Below are 27,701 nucleotides of genomic sequence, written 5' to 3' on the forward strand. Positions count from 1 at the left end.
TGGAAAAGTTTTACTTTACATCCTCATAGTTAAAATGTTGGAAACATGTTTGTGGTTTTTATGAACCAGATATGTGGAACAAACTTTTAATACGCACAGTATTTTCTATTCTTTCCAAAGCTCTATGAAGCACATTGTTGGTGAGTTTTTCTGTTAGAATAATTAGTGTTTGCAGCTGGAACCACAGAGACTCTGATAAAACAGGAATGAGCAGAATCCATCTGATATGAAGCTGTGGTCTGAATACCACTTCCCTCCTCTTTGAAGAGTAGTCAGATATCTGTGTTCAGGTTTTTGTACAGCCTCTTCTACACTTTGTATCACTGTGTTTCTAGAGCACAGTAGTAGAGAGCTGTGTCTGCCAGGGTTAGCTCGCTGATGGTCAGGCTGGTTGTTGTAGACGATGTTCCTGAGGAATATCGCTGATCAGGAATGTATTCATAACGACTCTGTGATTTTGCTCCTTTCCGGAGTATAAACTGAGGAGCCTGAAGGTCAGAATGTTGTTTGTACCAGTAAAGATAAACTATGGTTTCATCAGTCTGATATCTACATGTGAGTGTGAGAGGTCGTCCTTCTCTTCCACTGACTTCATCTTGATCAGGAGAGATTGTGTCTGCAGCTTTTAGTCCTGGAAAAAGTAGAGAAAATGAAGCCATCAGACTAACATTGTCCATGAGGCTGAGAGGAGAAGACAGTGGAAAATGTCTCCTGTACAGTGTTACTCTGTGGACATTCACAACTAAATCAACTGTAGAACTCTGTCAGTTCAATTTACAAGATGATCCAAAGATGATTTTCATTCTATCAGAGCAAAGAAAGCAGAAAAGTAGTGAAATGCAGTCTGTATATGTGGTTAATGCAGCAGCTTCAAGCAAACTTTAATCCCTGTTCTTAAACTCACCTAGAATGTGAGATAGAAGCAAAAAGAGGTAAAGCAACATGTCTTTGGAGTTCTTAAAGCCAGACACACAGCAGATGAACAATGTTCTTCCACTGCAGTAGAATGAGGAAGAAATAATGTCATTGGATGAGCTGAAGTTCAGTGGGCGGGGCCATGATGTTTTCAGTTCAGCTCAACCAATCAGATTGTTTCCTGCTTCCACAGCAGCTCTGTCTCTGTCTCTGATCTTTACTGCTTCATTTCTCTCTTGTCTTTGTCATCAGTCCAATGACTCAACAATCAGAGCTTTAACAGTGTGTGAGGCCCTCTAGTGGACGTTGTGGAGTATTGCGTTGTCTTTGCTCCAAAGGTTTTTGTACAGAGTTTTGCTGTTTCCTGTCACTGTGGGCCTCACAGCACAGTAGTACACAGCAGAGTCAGACACTGCAGCAGAGGAGATCTCCAGATCCAGTTGTTTCTGTTCTTTAATCACTTTAAAAGACAGTCCAGGAACTGAAGGAGATATTTCTCTTCCTGTTCCTGTGTGAGAGATCAGGAATTCTGGTGGTTTTCCTGGATATTGTCGATACCAGAAGAAATAATCATCAATAGTTGGTGTTTTAGAGTAAGTGTAGGACAGAGTAACAGAGCTTCCTTCTAAACTGGACTCTTCATTCTTGACTGCAGTGAGTTCTTCACAGCTGACACCTAAAGGAAGAGAGAAGTCAAATAACTGAAGAAGAAGCAGAAAATCCAGAAATGGATGTTTTAAAGAAGCAAACAAACCTGTTAGAATGACTAGAAACAGCAGAGTGAATCCAAATGTCTGCAAAGACAGCATGTTGAATAAAGGTGATGTTTGTGGTTTGTGTGTTGAACTGTGTTGAATGTGGAAGTTTGTGTCTCTTCTATAGTTCAGTAACAGCTCAGCTCCTCCCTGAATCTCTCCGTCTCCTCTTTCATCTGTAGTTTCTCTTCTCTCAGTTACTCTTCCTCCTGGTTAACAGTCTGGCTGCTTCATCTTCATCACTCTGATCTCAGGAGCTTCGATCTGTTATTGATGTAGAAGAAGAGTTTAAAGGAAGGATCTGTTGGAACCACCAGGTCTTCACATTTTTCATCTCCATCCTGTTGGAACCAGCTGGTGATAAATGGAAAAGTTATAATTACACAATTTTCCCAGATTATAGGGGCAATAAGCAAATATAAAAAGAGCTTTTAACGTAGTATGATTAGGATAAAATGTCATGGTTCATTTTCTGCCAGGCCTGAGGATAAATGAGGTTCATTCAGTCCACCTGGACTTCCCTGATTGCTCCTCATCCTCACCTGTGCTCAGGTCTCCCTAAACTCTCTCCAGACTCTCCTTCTCTGCCAGACTATGGACAGCCTTGTGCCGGTAGATCTCCTCCAATCTGTGCTGGACATCTACCATCCCGCTGGACTTCCCATGTGCTAGTTTGTTTCCATGTTGCTGACCAAGTTCACATCCTTGGATTATTCTCTTCATCTTGCCTTGCCTACGACAGACCTCTCCTGCCTTCTGGTTATCTGGACACCGGCCCATGCTCTGACTTCTGACCACTAATTCACACCCAACCCTAAGTATCCCAAAATCTGCCTTTCTGTGTTTGACCATTGCCTGTTTATGGACTACGTTCCTGGATCTTGGCCTTGCGTTTTAACTGTGGAGTTGTTTTCAGTGGAATCTCCTTCTCCTGTGATCAGGCTGTCTCCCTGCAGGGTCCTCTGCCGACATCCTTTCTCAAACTCTTGACCAATAAATCCATTCCTTTCTGTTCATAACTTTTATGGACAGAATTTGTAGGCACAGCCGAGGTGTTGAGGGGATCCGGTTCGGTGGCCTCATGATTGGGTCTTTCCTCTTTGCAGATGATGTGGTTCTGTTGGCTTCATCGGGCCTCGATCTTCAGCTCGCTGGAGCGATTCGCAGCCAGATAAACAGATTCGGTGACAAAGTGCAGCCATGGCAGAGTCCAACCCGCACTGGAAACAATTCTGATTTACTGCCAGCAATGCGGACTACTAGACTACACCACTGATCAGAACCTCCAAATCTTAGACCATGGTCCTCAGCTGGAAAAGGGTGGAGTGTTTTCTCCGGGTTGGGAATTAGGTCCTGCCCCACGTGGAAGAGTTCACATGGGAGGCCCCAGAGAAGACCCGGGACACGCTGGAATGGCTACATCTCTCAGTTGGCCTAGGAATGCCTTGGGATGCCCCCAGATGAGCTGGCGAATTTGGCCGGGTAGAGGGAAGTCTGGACTTCCCTGCTCAGGCAGCTGTCCCCGCAACCAGACCCCGGATAAGCAGAAGAAAAAGGATGGATGTTCATTCGTTCGTTCCCTCCAAGGTGGTGCGGTTCTTCACTAAGAAGTTGTGGATTAAGCCTGATATTTAAGCCCTCTCGTGAAGAAGATGACAGCAGCAGCATCAGCAGCAGAACATCAGAGGGGTGTGGAGAAACCTAAAAAATATATCAGGCTTCAAAATGCTCCACTCACAGACTGAGGGGGACCTGAACTGGGTCAACGATCTGAATCTGCATTTCAGTAGGTTTGATCAAGCACCCACTCCTCCCCCCACACAGCTGCACTCAAACACCTTGACACTGGGACTACCCCCCACAGTCCTTCACACTTCTGACTCATTCTGCCATCAAAGCCCTCCACATCTCCTTGGACAGAGCCCCCCTGCCCACCCCTCTCCTTTACAGCAACCCAGGAGAGAACGGAGCTGAGGAGGATCAAGGTGAAAAAGCTGCTGGACCAGACGGCATCAGCTCTGGGCTCCTTAAGTCCTGCTCACATGAACTGTGTGGAGTTATGGAGCAGGTCTTCAATCTGAGCCTCAAGCTGAAGGTGGTACCACAGTTCTGGAAGACCTCCTGGGTGGTACCACAGTTCTGGAAGACCTCCTGGGTGGTACCACAGCTCTGGAAGACCTCCTGTGTGGTACCATAGCTCTGGAAGACTTCCTGGGTGGTACCACAGTTCTGGAAGACCTCCTGGGTGGTACCTCAGCTCTGGAAGACCTCCTGGGTGGTACCTCAGCTCTGGAAGACCTCCTGTGTGGTACCTCAGCTCTGGAAGACCTCCTGTGTGGTACCACAGCTATGGAAGACCTCCTAGGTGGTACCTCAGCTCTGGAAGACCTCCTGTGTGGTACCACAGCTCTGGAAGACCTTCTGTGTGGTACCACAGCTCTGGAAGACCTCCTGTGTGGTACCTCAGCTCTGGAAGACCTCCTGTGTGGTACCACAGCTATGGAAGACCTCCTGTGTGGTACCACAGCTGTGGAAGACCTCCTGTGTGGTACCACAGCTGTGGAAGACCTCCTGTGTGGTACCACAGCTCTGGAAGACCTCCTGTGTGGTACCACAGCTCTGGAAGACCTCCTGTGTGGTACCACAGCTCTGGAAGACCTCCTGTGTGGTACCACAGCTCTGGAAGACCTTCTGTGTGGTACCAGTGCCAAAGACATCTCACTCCAATGAACTCAGCAGCTACAGGCCGGTAGCTATCACGTCCCATCTGATGAAGATGCTGTAGAGTCTGATCCTGGAACACCTTCGGTCCACGGTGGGACCCTCCATGGAGCCACTGCAGTTCGCCTACCGGCCTGGCATCAGAGTGGAAGACGTGGTTATCTTCCTGCTACACCGAGCTCTGGCTCACCTGGAGAAGCCTGGCAGCACTGTGAGAATCAGGTTTGTTATTTCTCCAGTAACTTCAACACCATCCAGCCGGAGCTCCTGAAAACCATCGGCTGGATGGTGAAAACCGAATAAACGAAGACATAGAAAAGTAAAACATTTGATTTATTATAAAAGCAAACAAACATGAAAAAATATTCATGTGTTAAACTTTTTATTTAGATCAGTTCATGAGAAGCAACAACATGTTAAAATGTCTGTTAACAAACTTTCTTTCTTTCTTTCTTTCTTTCTTTCTTTCTTTCTTTCTTTCTTTCTTGTGTCATATATGTGGATGTTTATGTCATACTTGGCTCTGTAGTCTTTTGTAGGACTAACAGACTAAAAGCTTCGTTTTATTCCTGCAGGAATTAGGTTTTTAAATGAATTGTTGAGATATGATGGCTTGGTGGAGGTCTGTGGTCTCTGAGTGCTTTTAGGTTTTATTTATACATTCAGATTAGCTCTCAAACGTCTTGTACTTGGACAAAGATTAAATTCCTATATTAGTTTCTAAGGTCATGGGTGTTATTAATTAAATTATATTTAGGTAAGTACCACGGTACATTTAGAAGTTAAATTATATTTAAGTAAGTACATTTAAGTAAGTAATGTTTCCAATACAAAGCGGAATAAAAGGTTGACTTCCTCTTCTGCTGCCGGAACTTCCCAGTGTGACACCAACCGGAAGTAAACAAGCCGCTAGCAGCATCGTTAGCTTTCCTCGTGTGAGGACGGAGCAGGAAGACGGTTGTGTTGTCGTCTCTCAGCTGAATATTTCAGTGTTTCAGCAACAATGTCTTCAGTTCTGCATCTGAGAGAGTTTATCAGCGAGCGACTAACTGCTGCTGCTGAAGAAATATTCACAGAGTTTGAAAAAACCATCGTCCAGTACGAAGGAGAGATCGATCGTCAGCGCAGACTGCTGGATATCACCTGGAATCCACAGATAAAGTTAATCAGAACAGGTATGAAACACTGGGATGGTCTGAATGAACTAACACATGGACTCATGGAGGATCCTGATCAGAGCTCTACGGTACATTTAGTTTAGATTTATTTGCTTTATTTGTCAGGGACCATGTAGAAAACCTGATCCACAAGGTAAAGATGCTCTGTAGCAGATTCCAGCGTTCTCACTAATTCCCATCTGTAGTCCACGTGGCAGCATTTAGTTTTAGACTGAGAGGAAAATGATGCTGCAGCTGCAGTTTCAGGCAGAAACACTAAGAGAGACGCTGAGATGCCACTGTGGGCTGGTTGCAGACGTTTCACATCTCTACCACCCTAATGCAGATATTTGCAGGGACGTAGTTAGCAGGAAATAATAGAAGCTTTTCACTGTACTTCAACACTTCTTTCTTTCTACGTTTTTACTGACATGTTTCTGTAGTTACCGTCATGTGTTGCTGCTACTAAGAACTTCATGGGTAAATCCAGAGTAATTATGAAGCTGTTGAACAGTAGTTTCCTCGTATTTACCCATTTGAACTAGCTGCAGTTACCGAGTAAGTAAGTGAACTTCACATGTTCTTACTGGGTAAATACCCAAAACTGACTGATAATTTGGTCCTTTCAGGAAAAAAAAGCTTAATTTTCATCTTTATTTGGGGAAGATGATGTTCCCATTTAAAATGAGTGTGTTTTGTAGTGATGGGACTTATGGCTCTTTGAAACGAGTCGTTCATTCGGGAGTCGTCACTTCAAAGAGTCGTTCAAAAGACTGGTTCTTTTATGTTTTGCGTTATCTTAAAAGAGCAGTGTTTTAATCCTAAAATAAACACTGGGATGAGTTCTACATTACAGTTTAAGTCATGTTAAACATGTTTAATAGGTGGGACATTAAATATGGTTTTATTTAGAAAAATTGTTCGTGTTATTGACACGAGTCTAGTGCTGGGCGGTATGACCAAATTTCTATATCACGGTATTTTTAAAAATCATGTCGGTTTCACGATATTTGACGTTTTTTTCCCTTGTGCATACTGTGTTAATCATATTATTGTGATAAGAATTACTGCAGTAGTGTTTAGCTGCGCAGCAATGAAATATGTCCCCTGTGAAACAAAGTACCACTGCGCTGCGTTCCGGACATATTTAGGCTATTTAAACCGGTGTTGCCGGTATATGAAAAATTCATATCATAACAAAAATAAAAAACGGTTTTCGGTGCAAACCGGTATACCGTCCAGCACTACACGAGTCCACACTAAATGCCATAAAAAGATGCCGTCCAGTCCACAGACTTCAGGATGGTGTTGTCCTTGTGGTTGGCCACACAGTCGTGGGTGAACAGGGTGTAGAGGATGGGACTGAGGACACACCCCTGTGGTGTACCAGAGTTAGCTATGATGCTGGCTGAAGTCCTGTTCCCAATCCTGACAGACTGAGGCCTGCCAGTCAGAAAGTCTTTGAGCCAGTCCCAGAGGATGGGGTGTAGTCCCAGGGAAAAGAGTTTGTGGGGGAGCTTGTGAGGGATGACCGTATTGAATGCCGATGCTTGAATACTTTATTGATGTTGTCAATAAAGAGCATCCTGATGTAGGAGTTTTTACCCTCCAGGTGTGAGAGGGGGGTGTGCAGGGCTGCAGCAGTAGCATCGGAGGTGGACCTGTTGGACCGGTAGGCCTACTGCAGGGGGTCCAGTGTGTCTGGTAGGCAGCTCTGAATGTAGGTCAGCACCCCTCTCTCCAAGCACTTCATAATGATTGAAGTGTTACTGGCTTGTAGTGATTCAGACAGCTGGGGGGCTCTTTTTTGGGAAGGGGACCGTGTTAGTGGTCTTAAGGCAGAATGGAACAGTTTTCTGGTTGAGGGAGAGGTTGAATATGGAGGTGAGAATGTCAGTCAGCTCGTTGGTACGTGCTCTGAGGACTCGTTGATGCTCCTCAGAGCTTTGTTTACCTGGGCTGATGAGACGACTGGTGAGGGGGAGGGCGTGTTGCTGTCCAGGTGTCTGAGAACCTCCTCTCTGTGAGTTAAAGTACCCCAGTAATTATCTCATACTGTGTACCAGTTTGTCATTTTAGTGCCAGTTTTTAAAGACATGTATTAAGTCTACTTAGAAGGCACATCAGTTAAAACCAAACAACGAGGGAATAAGAAATAGAAACAACAATAAGGAAAAAGTGCATCCAGATAATTAGTTTAACTTATTTTGATTCAGATTAAATTAATCCAATATCGATTCATAAAATCTGCAGATAGATTTTTTTATACGTCCTCATTTCCGGTAACGTGATCCTACTCTCGCGTGACTTATCGAGACTCGGCGAGATCTTAGCACATATACACAACTGGTTTTTTGTGTTGCCTCCGTCCAATCAGCTTTTCTTGCCGAGATGATGTCACTTCCAGATGTTTTCATTCACCCATGTGGGTTACATTTGTCTGTAAAGGCTTTTGCAGCAAATTACCGCTCACATTCGCAACTAACGTACTAAATTACCAGCAAAACATTTTTACATCCAGCCTAAAGGCAGCCAAGATGGCCTTTTATCAGAACAAGATCCGCAATGCTCCCAACACGCGACATGTTCATGGTGTTTAACGCTCTTGTTACGGCCACTGCCTATTGCTGGCAGCTGCGGCTCATTCTGCCGTTGATTGCCTGGTTTGGAGGCTCTGTCTGGAGTGGCTGGAACCAACACACCTCAGTCTCCTCCCTTCTGATTGGCCAGTCAGATCCGGACCAATCAGGCTGCAGCTTAGAAGAAGCCTATGCTGAAAAGGCTGCAGCAGAAGCCAGTCGGGGGGGTGAAAATGGCACAGGCCGCTTCCCCTCACTTTGTGCACCGGGTGTGTGTGTGTTTGTGGAATCAAGGCGAGACTGGTTGCCGCAGGTGGTCTAATCCTGATTTTGACAGAAGTTTGGTAGTACGGCTTACTGAGTGTTCGCTGTGCTTTGTGTGGGCGATCCGTTTGGTGTCAGACCATTTTGTGCTGTCCTGTGGGAGGACTTAGTTATGGTTCTGTTTAGGTTGGATTCACCGTTCTACACTCAGTTTAGTTCAAGCTTTGCTACACTTTTATTTGTTCTGTCATAGTGGGTGTTTTGTGTTTAGTTTGGTGTTGGGCTAGGTTGGTGTTTTTGTTTGTGACAACCGTCACATTAGTTATGGATCTGCTGCTGTTTTGTTTGGTTTTAGTTTCCTCACCAAGTTTTAGTCACTTCTTCGTTTGCACTCGGTGGGTTTTGTATATGGTTTTGGTTAAACCTTTTTGTATATTTATTTCAGCAGGTCCTCGAACCCCAACACTTGTTTATTTTGTGTAATTTTGTTACAGGTTTTATTTGTTGTTTCACTTGTGTACAATAAAATGTGCTGATTATAATTTTTACATCTGTCCCAACGTTATCTTTTTGTTACGCCCAATCATACCCCTGAGTCGGGTCGTAACTCTCTTCTATCACCTGCTCAGCCTCCCACTGTGCTGACTGCAGAAATGTTTGCTTCCTACTTCACTGAAAAGGTCGCTACCATCAGTAACCAATTCACTGAGCCGGACCAACTCAGCCTTACCAAACCAGCTACCATCAGTAACCAATTCACTGAGCCGGACCAACTCAGCCTTACCAAACCAGCTACTGGTGCCTCATTCTGCTCCTTCCGCTCTCTAAATGAGGACCAAGTCTCTAAACTTCTGGTCAACTCAAAACCCACAACCTGTCCTCTTGATCCTGTTCCCTCTGACATCCTGCAGAGCATTTTACCTACAATCAGACCTGCAGTAACCCATATTATCACCTCCTCTCTTAAATCTGGTGTCTTTCCTTCTGCCTTCAACAAGCTCGGGTTCCCCGCTGCTGAAGAAACCCACACTCAACCCAGCCCAGGTTGGAAACTACCGGCCGGTCTCTCTGCTTCTATTCATGTCTAAACTACTAGAACGTGCCGTCTTCAGTCAGGTCTCACAGTTCCTCCAAGACAACAACCTGTTAGATCCATATCAGTCTGGCTATAGCCAAGGCCGCTCTACTGAACCTGTTCTCCTGTCAGTTACTGGTTCCCTACGGGTTGCCAGATCCGCTGGTCCATCCTCAGTCCTTATACTGCTGGACCTGTCTGCTGCCTTTGACACGGTCAACCATCATATACTGTTCTCCACACTCTCGGAGCTTGGTATCTCAGGATCTGTCCTCTTGTGGTTTACGTCCTACCTCACCAGACCACATAGACTGACAACAGGGGTGCCTCAGGGCTCGTGCTTGGCCCTCTTCTCTTTTCACTATACACCTCCTCACTTGGTGCATCATTAACTCTCATGGTTTCTCCTACCACTGCTATGCAGATGACACTCAGCTTTTCCTTTCTTTCCCACCTGATGACACAACTTCTCCATGTGAATATCAGCATGTTGCTGATATCTCCGCATGGATGAAGGATCGCCACCTTCAGCTAAATCTGTCCAAGACCGAGCTTATTGTCTTTCCAGCCAGTCCTTCTTTACCGCCACAGATAAGCGTGCAGCTTGACTCCATCACGCTTGTGTCTACGTCTTCTACCAGGAATCTTGGTGTCATGGTAGACAACCAGCTGACCTTTAAGGACCATGTTGCCTCGGTTTCCCGGTCTTGCCGATTTGCTCTCTACAACATCAGGAGGATCAGACCCTACCTGACTGAACACACGACCCAGCTCCTGGTCCAGGCTCTGGTCATTTCACGCATTGACTACTGCAACTCCTTACTGGCTGGCCTGCCTGCATGCTCAGTTAAACCTCTGCAGATGATCCAGAACGCAGCAGCACGTCTGGTCTTCAACCAGCCCAAAAGAGCTCATGTCACTCCGCTGCTAATCGCTCTCCACTGGCTTCCAGTTGCAGCGCATCAGATTCAAAGCTGTGCTTCTGGCTTACAAAACAATAACCCAAACGGCTCCGGTCTACCTCCACTCCTTAATCCAGAGCTACACTCCCTCTCCACAGTTACGCTCTGCCAGTGAAAGACGCCTAGTGCTCCCACCACAAGGTGGCGCCACATCAGTAGCTAGACTCTTCTCCTCTGTTGTTCCCCGGTGGTGGAACGATCTACCAAACTCCGTCCGATCCGCAGAGTCCTTATCCACTTTTAAAAGCAAGCTAAAGACTCAGTTCTTCAAGGAGCATTTCCACACTTAGCTTAACTCTTCTACTCAGAATGAGGTAGAAAGATTTGTCCAGCTCAACTCAGCATTGAAAAAGCAGCGTAGCTTTACACCTAAGATGATGTGTGATGAAATCATGATCTTGGACTAAAAAAAAAAATCACCACCTCCAGCTCTACATGACAGCATCTGGATCCAACTGGATTGCTTGTGTTGTTCTTACTTTTAAATGATAGTCGCTTTGGATAAAAGCGTCTGCTAAATGACTGTAGAATAGAATGGAATAGAATAGAATGGAATAGAATAGAATAGAATAGAATAGAATAGAATAGAATAGCTAATGCTAACGGGGGCCGTCCCATTCAACAAATGTTTGTTTGTACATTTTTACTGTGCTGTTAAACTCTTGGAAAAGAGATTTTTAGTCTCAGTGAAGCTTCTAATAGTTTGATTAGAGTAATAATAATAGATTAAGTAATAATATAAATATTAAGTCCTATTTTTTCTTTTTTAGGAACCCTAGTAATTAACCTAACCTAAAATCTTTCTTCATGTTTTTCATTTGTCCCTTTATCCCTCCAGAGGTTCCACATCAATATGTCTACAAGGTGGATGAAGCTCTTCAAGAAGACCAGCAGCTGTGCAACCAGAACTCAAACCTGGACCAGGAGCAACCAGAGTCTGCTCGTATTAAAGAGGAAGAGGAGGAACTCCTCAGCAGTCAGGAGGAAGAGCAGCTTTGGCTGAAGGATGAAACTGTAAAATTTCAACAGCTCATCCAGGGGAATCCCGAGGCGTTCCCAGGCCAGCCGAGAGATGTCGTCCGTCCAGCATGTCCTGGGTCTTCCCCGCGGCCTCCTCCAGATGGGACATGCCCGAACACCTCATCAGGGAGGCGTCCTGGAGGTATCCTGACTAGTAGGGCTGCACAATGAATCAGATTTTGATCGTGATCACGATTTGGTGGCCACAGTTAAATTCACTTGATCGTCAACGATATTTACATTCAGAGTGCGGATCTGCTGCATCTCTGATCACGTACATTCTCACCCTGTAGTTTGCCAACCACCAGGGGTTGAACGCAAGGCCAAAGCTTTATTAAGCTGCCTAAATAACAAGGGCACAGTGGCGCACCCCTTTTACAGTCGGTAGCTGGTTGTAGTCAGTGTTGCCAACGTAGCGACTTCACCGCTATATTTAGCGATGTTACCTCTTTTTTTTTTACCGTGTCCTGTCCAGCATCCTAACATACAGAACGGTGGTCGGTGTGCCATATTTTGCTTGACATATTTGCTCTACCAAGGGAGACATGTTGTATACATGGCTCCCTTGATATTTTTATTATTTTTATTGTAATCTTATTTTCTTTAGTCTTTATATGTCAGTGCCAAACCTGACAGGGAGATAGAGGAAGAGGTGAAACAAAGGGAGAAAAATGATATGAAAAAGTACAGTAGTCATCAAATGTACCTGCAGAGAAACGTACCAACACACAAACATCAGCAACATCTAGTCAGAAGTGGATGGAGAGACACACACACACACGCACACACACAACCAAATACATTCTCCCTGAGGTCTCACTAGCCCCCAGATGCAGCACTGAGAGCGTTCCCCAGGGCAAACGGCACCCAGCAACACCCCGCACAGGACTCCAGGCAGGTACCCAACCTCCACCCCCCGCAGCCCAGAACACAAGGGCGTAGGAAGACCCCCGCCCCCCTGCACCACCGCCTGAGTTAGGTGTGCATGACTGTGGGTTATTTATAATAAAATTAAAAACCGGAGGAGCCATGAGATGGTGGTGGGTCCCACTGCTGCCAGGCATCAGGACCCCCTCAGGGCTCCCTCAGTGTGTGTGTGTTATGTGTGTAGTGCAGTACTGTTAAATGTGGTAGTGTCTAATGTGTAAATAAAATCGGAGGGAGAGAGGTAACAGAGGGAGGGGATGAAGGAAGGGCCACCTTGTTGGCTCCTGTCTGCCCACCCACAGCCCATCCCCCCGAGGCCCTAAATGTATATTGATGTCTAGGTTGTGATTAAAATCTAGTGGGGCAGGAAGTCGCAGGAGTCCACCGGGGATCCCGCAATGGGGACCCCTCAGCCAAGCCCACTGCCTCCACTCGCCCCAGAGTGCCCTATGTGTGGTGTGTATGATGTGGGGTGGCGGGGGAGGAGAGGGGCTCGGAGAGGGGCACAACCAGGAAAGAGATCTCTCTCCCAGGCAGCCAACTCCTTAGCTGGCCGCTGTAGGCGCCCCCACTTCCCCAAGACCACCCGAGGGCCAAAGGGCAAAGCCCCGGCCCAGCCAAGAGTCCAACGCACCAGCACCCCGAACGCCCACCCATCCCTGGCAGCCAACGCCACCACACCAGGGGACCAGAGAGCCCCAGGTTGCACACACATATCCTGGTTGGGCCCAAGGCACAACTCCCCCATCCACTCCGAAGGAGCCCATGGCGGGAGGAGAGTGAGCAAGAAGGAGAGCAGACTCCACCCCCCATGAGCCCTAACCCCCACCAGGACCCCCGCTGCCCCCCCTACCCCTTCCTTCGGCCCTACGGACACATCATAATATCAGCCCGACCCCGGTGGCATGCCATGTGGGACCAACACCCCCCCACCCCCACCCCCCAAGAGTCCTGGGGGACATGGTCAAACGCCTTCTCCAAGTCCACAAAGCACATGTAGATTGGTTAAGCAAACCACCATGCTTCGTCCGGGACCCTTAAGAGGGTGTAGAGCTGGTCCACTGTTCCACTATCGGGACGAAAACCACACTGCTCCTCCTCAGTCCGAGGGTCGACTATCAGACAGATCCTGCTCTACAGGACCCCGAATAGACCTTACCAGGGATGCTGTGGAATGTGAGTTGGAGCACACCCTCAGGTCCCCCTTTTTGAAGAGGGGGACCACCACCCCGATCTGCCAGTCCAGGGGATCTCTCCCAGATGTCCACATAATGCTGCAGAGGCGTGTCAGCCAAGACAGCCCTACAGCATCCAGAGCCTTAATGAACTTTGAGTGGACCTCATCCACCCCCTGGGTCCCTGACACTGAGGAGCTTTTTAACCACCTCAGCGACCTCATCGCCAGAGATAAGAGAGCCAAGGCCAGGGTCCCCAGACTCTGCTTCCCCATCACAAAACATGTTGGAGGGATTGAGGAGGTCTTTATGTATTCCCTCTACCGACTCACAATGTCCCGAGTCGAGGTCAGCAGCCCCCCATCCCCACTGTACACGGTGTTGATGGAACACTGCTTTCCCCTGCTGAACCATCGGATGGTGGATCAGAATCTCCTCAAAGCCGTCCAGAAGTCATTCTCCAGGGCCTTTCCCAACTCCTCTCATTCCCGAGTTCTTGCCTTAGCGACCACCAAAGCCGCGTCCTGCTTAGTCTGCAAATACCCATCAGCTTCCTCTGGAGTCCCACAGGCCAAAACGGCCAGATAAGACTCCTTCTTCAACTTGACAGCATCCCTCCCTACTGGTGTCCACCAGTGAGTTAGGGAATTACCGCCACGACAGGCACTGATGACCTTACGCCCACAGCTCCAGTTGTGCCTAAAGGCGGATTTAGGCTTGCGCAGCATCTGCATCTGCTTTCCCGTTGTAGGCTCGACGTAGCTCCACAGAGTCTCGACGCGCACCTCTTCCAGACCTGACGTGCAGACCATTACGCGGAGGTACACCCTTTTGATTGTTCAGTATAGGATCATGTGTTGCCGGATATCTGGATCTCCTCCCTGAATTTATGTTTTAGAACCACGGAGTTAGTGGAACAAAAAAGAATGACACTGAAAGGTCTTGATGTAAAGTTTAGAACACAGTTCATTGATTGAAGATGTAGCTCGCTATAATTTACTGTCCTTTGGGGTCATTGGAGGACACAAAATTTCCCTCCCAAAAACTACTATTAAAACATGACAGAAGATGATTTTTTTCCTTTTTTTTTTGGCTCAGATGTTTTAATCATCTTCATTCATAATAAAAAATATCAATCAGATATAATCATTCAAATTATTATTAACCATTAAAATGCCCATTTTGAACACAGTGGCTATTTTGATAAAATAAAAAAATTCAGCTCTCACTGGAGCGATTTCCAGCCGATTGTGAAGCGGCTGGGATGAGAATCAGCAACTGGGGTGCTCTCTCCGGGTCTGCAATAGGTCCTGCCCCAAGTGGAGGAGTTCACGTATCTCGGGGTCTTGTTCACGAGTGAGGGAAGGATGGAGCGGCAGATGGACAGGCGGATCGGTGCGGCGTGTGCAGTGATGCGGACTCTGCATCGGTCTGTCATGGTGAAGAAGGAGCTGAGCCAAAAGGCAAAGCTCTTGATTTACCGGTTGATCTACGTTCCCACCCTCACCTATGGCCACCCGCTGTGGGTAGTCACCGAAAGTTCAAGCGGCCGAAATGAGTTTCCTCCGCAGGGTGGCCGGGCTCTCCCTTAGAGATAGGGTGAGAAGCTCGGTTATCCGGGAGGGGCTCAGAGTAGAGCAGCTGCTCCTCCACATCCAGAGGAGCCAAATGAGGTGGCTCGGGCATCTGGTTAGGATGCTTCCTGGACGCCTCCCTGGTGAGGTGTTCCAGGCACGTCCCACCGGAAAGAGGCCCCGAGGAAGACCCAGGACATGCTGGATGGACTACATCTATCGGCTGACCTGGGAACGCCTCGGGATCCCCCCGGATGAGCTGGTGAATGTGGCCAGGGAGAGGGAAGTCTGGGTTTCCCTGCTTAGGCAGCTGCCCCCACAACCCGACCCCGGATAAGCGGCAGAAAATGGATGGATGGACAGAAAATAAAATAAATACAATTTTAGTTGTTTTTTTGTTTTGTTTTGTTTTTTTCAAATAATAGATTTTAGGTGTTTTAGATTTGGCGGATTTTATGTAAAGATCACCCTTAGATTAACTAAAAAGTTAAGAATGATTTTTTTTCAGTCAGATTAATGATTTGCTATCCTTCTGGGTCATAGGGGGACAAATGAAGACTCACTGACTCCCTTTAAAACCACATTTTTTCATCTCTAATTCTATAGCTCTTTTTTTTTTTTTTTTTAATTTTATTTATAACTTTTGATATTTTAACATACAAAAGGGACAAATACAATTTGACATGACAAAAAAACCAAGACAGAAGAAGACCATAATTCAATTACAGATACGTAAAAACACTACAGGAAAGAACAGAAATAAGTGTAACAATTGTGTTTAACAATTCAAATGGTCTCAGAAAAAAAGAAACAGTGAATAATAAATAAAGTAAGTAACACATACAGAGGGGCAGAAACAAAAAAAAAGGTTCAAGTCAAAATTTACCACTCAGAATCAAAGGTATACCAAAATGCATCTTTCATATTTCTTACTTTGTAGGGGCCAACTGCGGTTTCAAATGGTCCAAAATTGGTTTCCATACAGTGTAAAATTTCTGTGGGTTTCCGGACACCTCATACCTTAATTTTTCAATATGTAAAACTCCTGTCAGTTCCCGTAACCAAGCCTCAAAATGGGGTGGTGAATCAGATTTCCATAATTTCAAGATACATCGTTTTGCAATAACCATCCCATATGAGATAACTGTACATATATTACGATCCATGTTCTGTAATAGGCTAGAAAAGCCAAGTAAAGCCGTTTCAGGGTCAGGATTAAGGTTTACTTTCAACGCAGCCGAGTACCATCTAAATATTGAACACCAAAAGCCACTGAGTTTGGGGCACAGCCAAAAGTGGTGCGCAAGTGTGCTGGGTACAGCCTTACATCTATCGCAAGAAGAGGAGGTCTGTGGGAAGAATTTATTCAACTTGGCTTTTGAATAGTGTAATCTATGCATGACTTTAAATTGGATCAGTTGAAGTCTGGAGTTGATGGAACAATGATGAATATCATTTAAGGCTTGTTTCCAGATATCATCCTGAATTATAATATTGAGGTCTTCCTCCCATATTTGTTTAATTTTTAAAGCAGGTTGCGAAAGTTTGTGTGAAAAGATGCGAACCAAAGATGAAATCAAACCCTTAGCCTCTGGAGGGCCCAGCAAGATTTCAAACAAAGCATTATCCTCAGGGGGGGAGTCAAGCAAGGGAAAATTCTGCCTAATATAATTTCGTAGTTGCAAATACCTGAAGAAATGAGTTTTAGGCAGTGCAAATTTAAGTCGTAATTGTTCAAATGAACAAAGTCATTTATTAATATATAGGTCTTTTAAGGATACTATGCCCTTTTGACTCCATTCCCTAAAGACCGCATCTGTAAATGATGGGGGGAAGGCGTGGTTATGCCAAATCGGGGCATGCACTGAAGTATTAGGGAGTTCACAAAGTTTCCGAATTTGTAACCAAAGTTTTTCGGAGTTAAATAAGGTGAAGTGTTCTCCTTTACGAGAGGATGATAACCTAGGGGACGAAAAGAGAAGTGCCTGAAGGGATGTTTTTTGTGTCAGACTCTGCTCAATTGCCAGCCATGAAGGCATATCTGTCGATGGATTATGGCTCTGAGCTAATTGCCAATAGACCATTACCCTAACGTTGGCAGCCCAATAATAATGCAGGAAACACGGCAGGCCTAGACCGCCATGTTCCTTTGGTTTCTGCAGATGTTGTTTAGAAATTCTATGTGCCTTATAACCCCAAATAAATGGTAAAATAGTAGAATCAATTAATTTAAAATAGGATTTTGGAATATGAATTGGAATGTTTTGAAATAGGTATAGAAATCTTAGTAAAGAAACCATTTTGATTGTGTTTACCCGACCTATCAAAGACAGCGGCAGCGTTCTCCATTTATCTATATTTTTCTTTAAAGCATTTAATCTCTCTATAAAATTATATTTAAAAAGTAATTTTGGATTTTTAGTTATATTGATGCCCAAGTATTTTACTACATTTGAAATATTAAATTGAGTAGAGGATATAAATGTTGGATCCAAGTCAGCATTAACTGACAAAAGGTCACTTTTCTGCCAGTTTATAGTGTAACCCGAGACTGCGCTAAATTTGTTTATTATTTCAAGCAACCGCGGAATTGACTGCTCAGGTTCTGACACAAAAATGGCAACGTCATCGGCATAAAGTGATATCTTATGATCTCTACCACCAATAGTAATGGGTTTAATCAATGGATCTTCTCTTATATTGATTGCCAACGGCTCAATGGCAAGTGCAAACAGTAACGGTGAGAGGGGACAACCCTGACGGGTGCCCCTCTCAAGACAGAAGGGGTGTGATTTTTCCTGATTAGTTACAATCGAAGCAGTTGGGCATAGATATGCCATCCGTACCCAAGAAACAAAGGAATCCCCAAGACCAAACCCCTCCAAAACCTTAAACAGATACCCCCACTCCACTTGGTCAAAAGCTTTTTCCGCATCCAAAAATAATATGCCCTTTTTTGAACCTGAAGGAAATTTATAATGTATAATGTTCAATACTCTTCTAGTATTAAAAAAGGAGTATCTATTGGGTATAAAACCGGTCTGATCTATATGAATGAGAGATTCAAAATACTTATTCAACCTGTTGGCTAAAATTTTAGTAAATATCTTAAAATCTAGATTGAGCATAGAGATTGGACGGTATGACGCTGGATTGGTGTCATCTCGATCTGGTTTTAGTAAAAGAGCAATATCAGCATTATATAGCGTTGAGGGCAGCTTTTCTATATCAGTAGAGTGAGACAACATTCTAAGCAGGAGTGGGGATATCTGCTCAGAAAACTTTTTATAAAATTCAGCTCCGAAGCCATCCGGTCCGGGGGCCCTTCCAGTGCTGAATGATTTAATAGCATCTGTCACTTCTATTAAAGTTAGTCTGGCATTCAGTGCATTACGGGATTCGATATCTAATTTTGGGATGGGAAGATCCTTTAACCATGCATCCACATCACCTTTGGCTTTGGATTTGTACAGATCTTGATAAAAGTCAGCAAATCGTTTATTTATTGCTTTGGGGTTGATAAGAACATCGCCAGTTCTAGATCTAATTTTATGTATGGCCCTTCTGGATTGTTGCCCCCGAAGCTGACGAGCCAACAGAGTATGGGGTTTGTCCCCAAGTTCAAAATAACGCAGACGGAGTCGGGACAGTTAATTCTATAGCTCTTGATAAATTATTTAATATAATCATCTGAAGAGATCAGGACCTTTTCGTCTTAGTTTACAAGATTTTTTATTATTTTCAGTCCCAGAGGGTTCAAACTGAGGTGGGAAAAAGGGCTTTCATGATGATTTGGAGGCAGTTACATGTATTTGTAGCTGTTCTGCTTCATTTGAGGATTTTAATTAGTTTTACATTTACTTTAAATGTGTTTTATAAACTCAGTTTGAATGTGTGTTTGTACATTTTAACTGCTGTTAAACTCTTGCAAAAGAGATTTTTAGTCTCAGTGAAGCTTGTAACGGTTAAATAAGTAATAATATAAATATTAAGTCCTAGTTTTTCTTTTTTGGGAACCCTAGTAATTAACCTAAACTAAAATCTTTCTTCATGTTTTTCATTTGTCCCTTTATCCCTCCAGAGGTTCCACATCAATATGTCTACAAGGTGGATGAAGCTCTTCAAGATGACCAGCAGCTGTGCAACCAGAACTCAAACCTGGACCAGGAGCAACCAGAGTCTGCTCGTATTAAAGAGGAAGAGGAGGAACTCCTCAGCAGTCAGGAGGAAGAGCAGCTTTGGCTGAAGGATGAAACTGATCAGTTTTCAATACCGGCTGCTCATGAGGAAGATGGCCACAGTGATCCAGAACCAAACAGGGACCATATTCCCTCTTACAGTCCTCCTGCAGACCAACATTCACCTTTAGAGGAAAGCATGGTTGAAGACTCAGGAACAAAAACGTGTGCAGATACACAGCCAGAAAAGAGCTGTCTAACGGAGACAAATGAGAACGTAGGAGAGTCCTTTCTGTTAGAAAGTCATTGTAATGAAAGAGATGAGAAACAACATTCCTGCAAGTTCTGTGGGAAACAGTTTAAAACGAAAAGTAAGTTAACTGTTCATGTAAGAACTCACACAGGAGAGAGACCGTACTCTTGTCAAACATGTGGGAAAAGCTTCACTAAAAAGAAGTTTTTGGTGACCCACATGAAAATTCACTCAGGCTTGAAGCAATTTTTCTGTCCAACATGTGGAAAATGTTTCTTTTACCAGGGGAATTTGGTGCGTCACATGAGAGTTCACACAGGTGAGAAGCCGTATTCTTGTCCAACTTGTGTAAAATGTTTCAATCAAACTCATTATTTGAAGTACCACATGAGAATTCACACGGGCGAGAGGCCGTATTCTTGTACAACATGTGGAAAATGTTTCGGTCGCCAGGATGCTTTGGTGCGCCACATGAGAATTCACACAGCTGAGAAGTAATTTTTTTGTCCAACATGTGGAAAATGTTTCAAACAAAATGATCATTTAAAGTTCCACATGAGCTCTAACAGAGGATGTCAAAAGCCACCTTCTATATGTGGAAAATAATTCAGTCTAATCTTTGGCCTGCATGATCATATCTAATCCCTATTAGAGTTGGCCCGCTGATACTACAAGTCCCACGATGCACTGCCAGTACGTTTGTAATCACAGGCCCGCGAGTGCGTACCTCACTGATTCTCCAGTAGCCTGATGGAGCAACCCAGTCTCACTCTAAATCATGTAATACCTACGTTTGTCCACAGGGCGAAACGTAGCCACGTTTAACAAGAAGGGCTCTGAAATTGTAGCATGGTTACGTTTCACTTTCTTTGGGTCACGTGACTGCCGAGTTTCTACCCGGCGTGAACTAAAAACGTGGCGGACATCCCTTCTATTTTTGTTGGAAAATGCTATATTTTAAGATCGATTGTGGCTTTAGCCTAGTTTTGATAGCTTTTGTAGCGACAAATGAACACTTTTTTTATAGTATCCATTCGGTTTATTTACACAATTAGTAGTTTTTTCGTTTCGATGCACAATCCTTCAACGAAATTGTAGGAATACTACATTTCAGATTGTTGCTACAGTGGTTGCTACGGACGCTATTAACAACAACATTAACAACAAACTGGAAGAAAGTTAATGGTGCGTCACGGACTGAGTTCAAACTGGTTACGTTTAACCACAAATCTGCTTAAGCTACTATCAATTAAATAATGACTTGTTTGATTTGAAAAAGATAGCTATTAAAAAATTAAACAAATTAAAGTATTTAGCCACAATACAAACTCTAGAATTTTAGAATGGTTGTATTATATTTACACACTATTAATACAAAGTTTGTCATTTGATTTAATGAGACAAATCTTTTAAGACAAGATTCATTAGACCACAAACTACGATCCCATACAACAAATTCATTTATGCCTAATTTGTCTTTATATATTATACTGGTAGGTGTATGTAATTCATTTTCCTGAATTTAAACTGTTTATATTTTTATTCATATGTTTGTATTAATACTGCTACAATTTTCTTTTCCTTCTGGGGTAGATCAATCATTCAATCAATCTTCCTGTTTGTTAGTTAGTTGCAGTACAACAACATCTGGATCATATATAGATATACTCAAGCTATAAATGCAATTTAAAATAAGTTTCTACAAATAAATAGCACAGAAGCATTTAACAATAAATACCTTACAACTTCCATGACATGAATAATAAAAGTTTCAATTTAAAGACTATTTTTTATAAAAATTTAAAGAAGGGAAATCATACATACCACATGGAACATGGTTCCCTCTCCACCAGCTCTATTTGTTTCCCCAGAAAAATATTTTAAAATGTTTACTGCTATAAGCAATCACACTGTCAGAGGACTTTAGAGCTGTGGTGCATTAAAATCCACTAAATACATTCAGACTTAAGGTATATATTCACATTACATTTTTACTTTAAATAATGACAAAGGAGAACCTTCTGGATTTTTCTCTTTAAAACTTGCTTCACCGGGTAATACTCGTCCTTTCCCCCGACGATATGGCTGCAATCTGAAAGAGCAAAAAGTGTTTTTAAAACATTTGTTATAGAACTGCCAGGGGTGCACAGAAAGGAAATTATACTTTTGGTCTTCCAAAGAAATACAATAAACTGCAGTTGATTAAAAATGCAGAAATGCTGGCGCCAACATAGAGTAGAAGACTAGAAAAGCACACGTTACATAAATTAAAATTCTTTACATCGGCTGCCTGTGATTACCTCATTGATTTTACAATTATTGTATTAATTTTTAAGGCACAGCCTTGCATTGGTTTCTCTCAGAGATGCATTTAGTTTACATTTTTGTTGTACTTCATTTAGCTATTATGCTCTCAAACAGTGGACATGTGTGCATGGGATCTGAGAATATCTATACTTTTAAACCAAAAATAAACAAATTAATCCGTCAATATTTTGTATGTAGGGTTTTTTTAATCAACTTTTTATAATGTGTAATAATAACTCAATATTTTATTTAACTGCTTTTTTCATCACTGTCTTGGGTGGTCTTTGTTTTAAATTTGTGATGCTTGGAATTATTTTTATTTCAAGTCTTGCTGTTGTTATATAATTTATATTTAACTATTTGTGTTTCTTTTTCTACGCCCATCTTTGTTATTACTGTGTGTTGTCATTATTTTATGTTTTTATATCACTGCACACTGAACTACATTTAATCCCTATGAAAGGTAATTAAAAATAAAGCTGAATTGATTTGTCATATCAAAGATAAATAGAAGAACCATGAAATATTTGTACTGTCCTTTTGGAAATGAAGGAATGTAAATAAAGGATGACCAAATAACCTCCAGGTATGTCTTCCTTGTTCTTTTTTGCCTTCTGTTGAGAATAATAAAAACTGTCTGTAAAAAGCTGTTATTTTAAAATGACTATTGCTGTTATTAAAAAAAAACTGATGTCAGATAATCTAATAGGTGATCATTTCATTTAAGCTGACGGTACGTCCAGTGTGATATCAAATCAAAACTATGTCATTTTGACGTGATATTCTATCATCTCTGAGAAGATATTGTCATTGCAACTTGTACGGTAACAGAATCTGCATGAAACACACTGACGTGTTGTTTTTCACCCATCATCTCACCTGTACAGAAACTCCAGACTGAACCATGTGTGAGGCCCTCTAGTGGTGGACGCCCAGCAGTCATCATCCAGTAGGAGGCTGGTACCTGTTTGCTTAGTTAAATCCAGGTGGCCAGTGTTGTTTTGGCCAGGTATGGGGGTATTTCCCTCTTTAATCAAGAGCATAATGGTTTGATCTGAGAGCAGGATTTCTTGTTTTCATGCTCAAATATCATCTTGCTTGATTAAAGAGGTAAATGCCCCTGAAGTCAGGCCCTGTGTTACGCTGCTCAGTCCATAATCCCACCTTTAAGAGGCCATGTTGGCTGTAGATGTCGTCTGCCCAGCAGAACGTAGTCAAACACACACTAAACCAACAGAAAAGCTAAACAAAGCACTGAGAGTGGATCCCTGAACAACTGCAGATTAACGCACCTCCATGAAATCATATCACTTCTTTAAACTCTTACTGAATTTATTACATGAAAGTACATAAACTATAGATTTAATAATGTCTGTTTCTGTCTTAAGAGAGAAAAGTACATGATTATTATTTCTTCTGCTTAATTCTAATAAAGAAAGTTTATTTTCATCATCACAGAGACTTAAAAGATGCAGCAAACACTCTGCTGTATGTTTTACTTTAAACTGAACAAAGAATCCAGACTGAACCCCAACAACCCATAGAAGTGTAACAGTGTGTGAGGCCCTCTAGTGGACGTTGTGGAGTATTGCGTTGTCTTTGCTCCAAAGGTTTTTGGACAGAGTTTTGCTGTTTCCTGTCACTGTGGGCTGCAGAGCACAGTAGTACACAGCAGAGTCAGACACATGAAGCTTCTGGATCTTCAGAGGAACTGATTTGTCTCTGATATCAGCATCAAATCTGTCTTTGCTGAACTCTGGATCATTATCTGCTGTGGTTGATAATCTTTTCAGCATGTACTTTGGGAAACTATTTACTTCTTGTTTGTACCAGATCAATGTGGGAACTGTATAACTTGTGGTAGTAAAAGTACAGCTGAGTGTAACATGGTCTCCTTCAGCAGCAGTAACATCTTCTCTTGGCTGGGTCACTGTGTCTTCTCCTTTACACTCTGAGGAAGAACAGAACATGCAGAGGAAGAGATGAATCAATAAAGATGATTGATTAAAGGAGAAGAATGAGCAGCTTTAAAGAGTTCTATTCCATGTAGAATAGATGTCATTTCCACTCATCATTGTCACTTTGAAGCATAGAAGGTGTTTTTACAAGGTAACAAATGGCAGCAGAAATGATGTGCTGTGATTTTCTGTAGAATGAACATTAAAAGCTCTTCATGTACAGCTCAGTAATGTGTTCAAGTGTTTGAAGAGGAAACATGTTGAGTTTCTATCTTACCAAAGAAAAGAGCAGCCAGAATAATCCACAGCCAATGTTCCATCTGTACAACAAGGTTTCAATCAGCAGGAGAAACTAGCTGATGTTCAACATTCAGTCTGACAATTGTTCTCTTCACAGCAGCTCTTCTTATTGACAGAAAGCTTGAACACAGTGCAGAAGTAGAGCCCCGCCTACTTCATCATGTGGCCTCTAGTGGAGGAAAAAGTTCACTTCAACAAGGAGGAAAAAGTCAAAGTCAGCTTTCATTTTTAATTCTGCAGCATTTACAGGACAAATAGAGAAATTAAATTACAGTTTTCTCAAAGCTGATGCATGAAATACAAGAATGTAAACCAATAAACAAACAAACAAGTACTATCACTAAGTAAATAAACATGATAATAAATAGAAAAAGAAACTTACAGTCAGTGTTTAAATGTTCGTGGTTACACATTAATAAAAGCAGACTGAGTTAGCGTCTGGTCTGGTTAAAGTGGTTAAACTGGTTAAAGTGGTTAAAGTGGTTAAACTGGTTAAAGTGTTTTTGTTCCTGAGGGGGTAAAAAGTGATGATGGGGGGCGTCAGAGTCCAGGGTGGGTGGAAGGGGGGCCGAGCAGGGAGAGAGTTCAGCATCCTGACAGCCTGGTGGACCAAGCTGTCCCTCAGTCTGCTGGTCCTGGTCCTGGTCCTGGTCCTGAAGTTTCCATCCTGATGGCAGCAGGCTGAAGAAGCTGTTGCTCTCATGATGGTAGTCATGGAAACAGGAGGACGACTTCTTCAGGACAGGGATGATGGTGGTGGTTTTGAGGGATGTGGGGACGACAGCCTGGCTCAGCGACATGTTGAAGATGTCCATGAAGACATCCGTCAGCTCCCCGACACAGTCCCTCAGCACACGACCAGGTCTGTTATCAGGACCAGAAGCTTTGCGAGCATCGATCCTGCTGAGTGTCCTCCTCACACTGTCCAGCATCAACACCTGTTCTCCAGGAGGGGGTGGAGACTTCTGTACAGGTGTGCTGTTGTGTGCCTCAAAGCGAGTGAAGAAATGATTTAGCTCGTTTAGCAGAGAGGTGGAGCTGTCACAGGTCTGCAGGGGGTCTTGTAGTCCATGATGGTCTGTATCCCTCACCACAGGCTCTGTGTGTCTCTGCTGTCTCTGAAGTGATGAGCTTTCCTCCTGCAGTCCTGCTTCTTTACCTCTCTGATGCTGCATCACCGGTTGGTCCTCGCTGTCCTCAAACCCTCCTCATCTCCTGCTCTGAAGGCAGCGTTCGGAGCCTTCAGCAGCCTCTGGACCTCCCCTGTCAGCCTTGGCTTCTGATTGGCCCGAACAGTGATGGTCTTGAGTACTGTTACATCATCAGTACACTTGGTGATGTAGGCAGTGACGACGTTGGTGTACTCCTGGAGGTCTGTGTTGTTGTTGCAGGGGCGTCCTGTTTAAACACAGTCCGGTCTGTGGTGTTAAACAGTCCTTAAGTACCTCCAGGGACCCTTCCAGCCACACAGGTACCTCTCTGAGAACTGGTTTGGTGACTTTAACCAGTGGTCTGTATGCTGGCGTTAGCATGACAGTGATGTGGTCAGAGAAGCCGAGGTGTGGGAGGGGAAGGGCCTCGTAAGCTCCTCTCTGGGTGGTGTAAACCCAGAAGAAAACCAGCCGTCCAGCAGCGCCTCAGTGAGCTGTTCACAGCTGACACCTAAAGGAAGAGAAAACTCGTTTCCATCACAGCATTTCTGGCTGTGAATCTGGGGAAACACTGTATTGTTGTGGTATTTCAGAAATGCATGTAGATGTGTCAGATCAGATTATTACAGTAATCTGATTACTCCCAGATAGCTTTTGATTGTCAAGTGAATGGACTCAGTGTTTTATAAAAAATAGTTATCTGATAAAGTCTCTAATATTCAATAACAAAAGGTGGTGTTACACAATTAGCTGTAAATTAATGGATATTGAATCAGATTTAATCTAAATTGAATAAAAACAGGTCGTTGTGAATGGAGTGGATTCAGGAAGTTAGTGATGATACCAGCCCTGTTGGCTGGTAGTTTAGGTTTTCTCCGTTTTCTCTCTGCTTTCCTGCAGTTTCTTTTCAGCTTTCTAATTTCTCCACGGCGTTTTGGATTTTCCTCTGAAAGTTTTGTTTTCAGTGGAGCTGCTGAGTCAAAGCCGACTTTAGTCTGTGGTTAAAACGGTTAACGATAAAATGACATGATGCAGGTAAATCTGAGCAGGAGTTTGCTCTAAAAGATTTGCTCGACAGTCATCGGACATTTAAAAGAGCCATGTTGAGCGATGCAGGAAAGTTGGGTTGGGAGATTGTTGATGTGGGTTTTGTACATTGAGCTGTATAAATGTGAAGGAGACGTGTGACAGTAGAAGTGTATGGATATGGAGAGGGAGGCTTATAATGTCTGCTGGTGATGTGCACTGGTATATGATGAGTCAGAGAGGAGGGGCTGACTGGGGAGATGTGTTCTGGCTGGACCATCAATCAGAGAGAGCTTTGCAGGAGTGGAGGGTAAGTTCAATGTTCAAGGTGAGGAGATGAGAACCTGTTTGATTCGGTGTGAGCCGTCGGCTTTGAAAAGGTGTGGTCTGTTGTAGAAATAGGTGAAGTTGTCATGGTATGGAATATTGATGGCGTGACAGTAACCTTTGAACCAGATGTGAAGATGTCGGATGCGACCGATCTCCATGTCTCCAGAACGGGGTGAAGGTAGTGGACCGGAAATTATGCAGTGTTTATTTAACTGTTTGATGTTGTTGATGAGGTTGATGAAATCCATCTTTAACGTCTCTGACTGTTGGAACTTGAGGTCATTTGTGTCTGCATGTATTACCAACATGGAAGCTGAGGGGTGGTGATGAGAGAGTTGGTGGGCGGAGCTGCTAACACCTGAGTGGCAGGATGTGCGGCACCTGTTCACATGGACATGTGGGACAACTGAATCCCCCACGATGAGCACGTGAAGACCAGCTCCAGCTGCCGACAGTCTCCAGGTAGAGGGACCTGCAGCACCAGAGGGCAAAGCGATGGCCTCCATGATGGCAGCTGCAGCAGTGGATGCAGGAGGAGAGGGGGGAGCTCCAGCTTGAATGGAGGTGCATTCTTCACCATGACCACAACAATTCTCGGCATGTCCCTCTACCAGGAGCTTTAAATGCCTCACCAATGAGGAACGCTGGGATGACCATCGGGACTCGACCACCCTTGTCAACGCCGAGCCTGCAGCCCAGGTAAACACAGAATCACAGCTGGGCATCCTCCCATCAGACAACACCTGGAAATGGTTGGATAAAACCAGGCCAGAACCGTTGGAGACGGATGCTATCGACTGCTATCGCCACGTCCATCAGGAAGTTCAGCTGCTCATTCTTAGACCTCAGGTCTAAAGATGGGATTTATGGATCTTTGAAGGGAGCTGTATCTTGAGGAGTCGTTCCTTTCAAAGAGCCATTCAAAAGACTGGTTCGTTCTCACAATATCTTACAAAATTTCACCATATATAAGAATGACAATCAAAATATGTACCTACAGGGTGTGCAGAATTATTAGGCAAGTTGTATTTTTGAGGAAAAATTTTATTATTGAACAACTACTATGTTCGCAAT

At 43.7% G+C, this 27,701-nt stretch overlaps 1 protein-coding gene across 1 annotated transcript in view; it reads left to right on the forward strand.

Moving 5' to 3' along the window:
* Positions 1 to 27,701, forward strand: part of LOC121645095 (zinc finger protein 397-like) — an 89,266-nt gene that overhangs the window by 38,617 nt on the left and 22,948 nt on the right. Inside the window, exons 5-6 of the mRNA XM_041993454.1 lie at positions 11,448 to 11,590; positions 19,206 to 19,386. Coding sequence (XP_041849388.1) covers positions 11,448 to 11,590; positions 19,206 to 19,386 — 324 coding nt within the window. The remainder of the gene's footprint in view (positions 1 to 11,447; positions 11,591 to 19,205; positions 19,387 to 27,701) is intronic.

The sequence above is a fragment of the Melanotaenia boesemani genome, chromosome 8 (genome assembly GCF_017639745.1).
Source record: "Melanotaenia boesemani isolate fMelBoe1 chromosome 8, fMelBoe1.pri, whole genome shotgun sequence".
NCBI classification, from domain to species: domain Eukaryota; kingdom Metazoa; phylum Chordata; class Actinopteri; order Atheriniformes; family Melanotaeniidae; genus Melanotaenia; species Melanotaenia boesemani.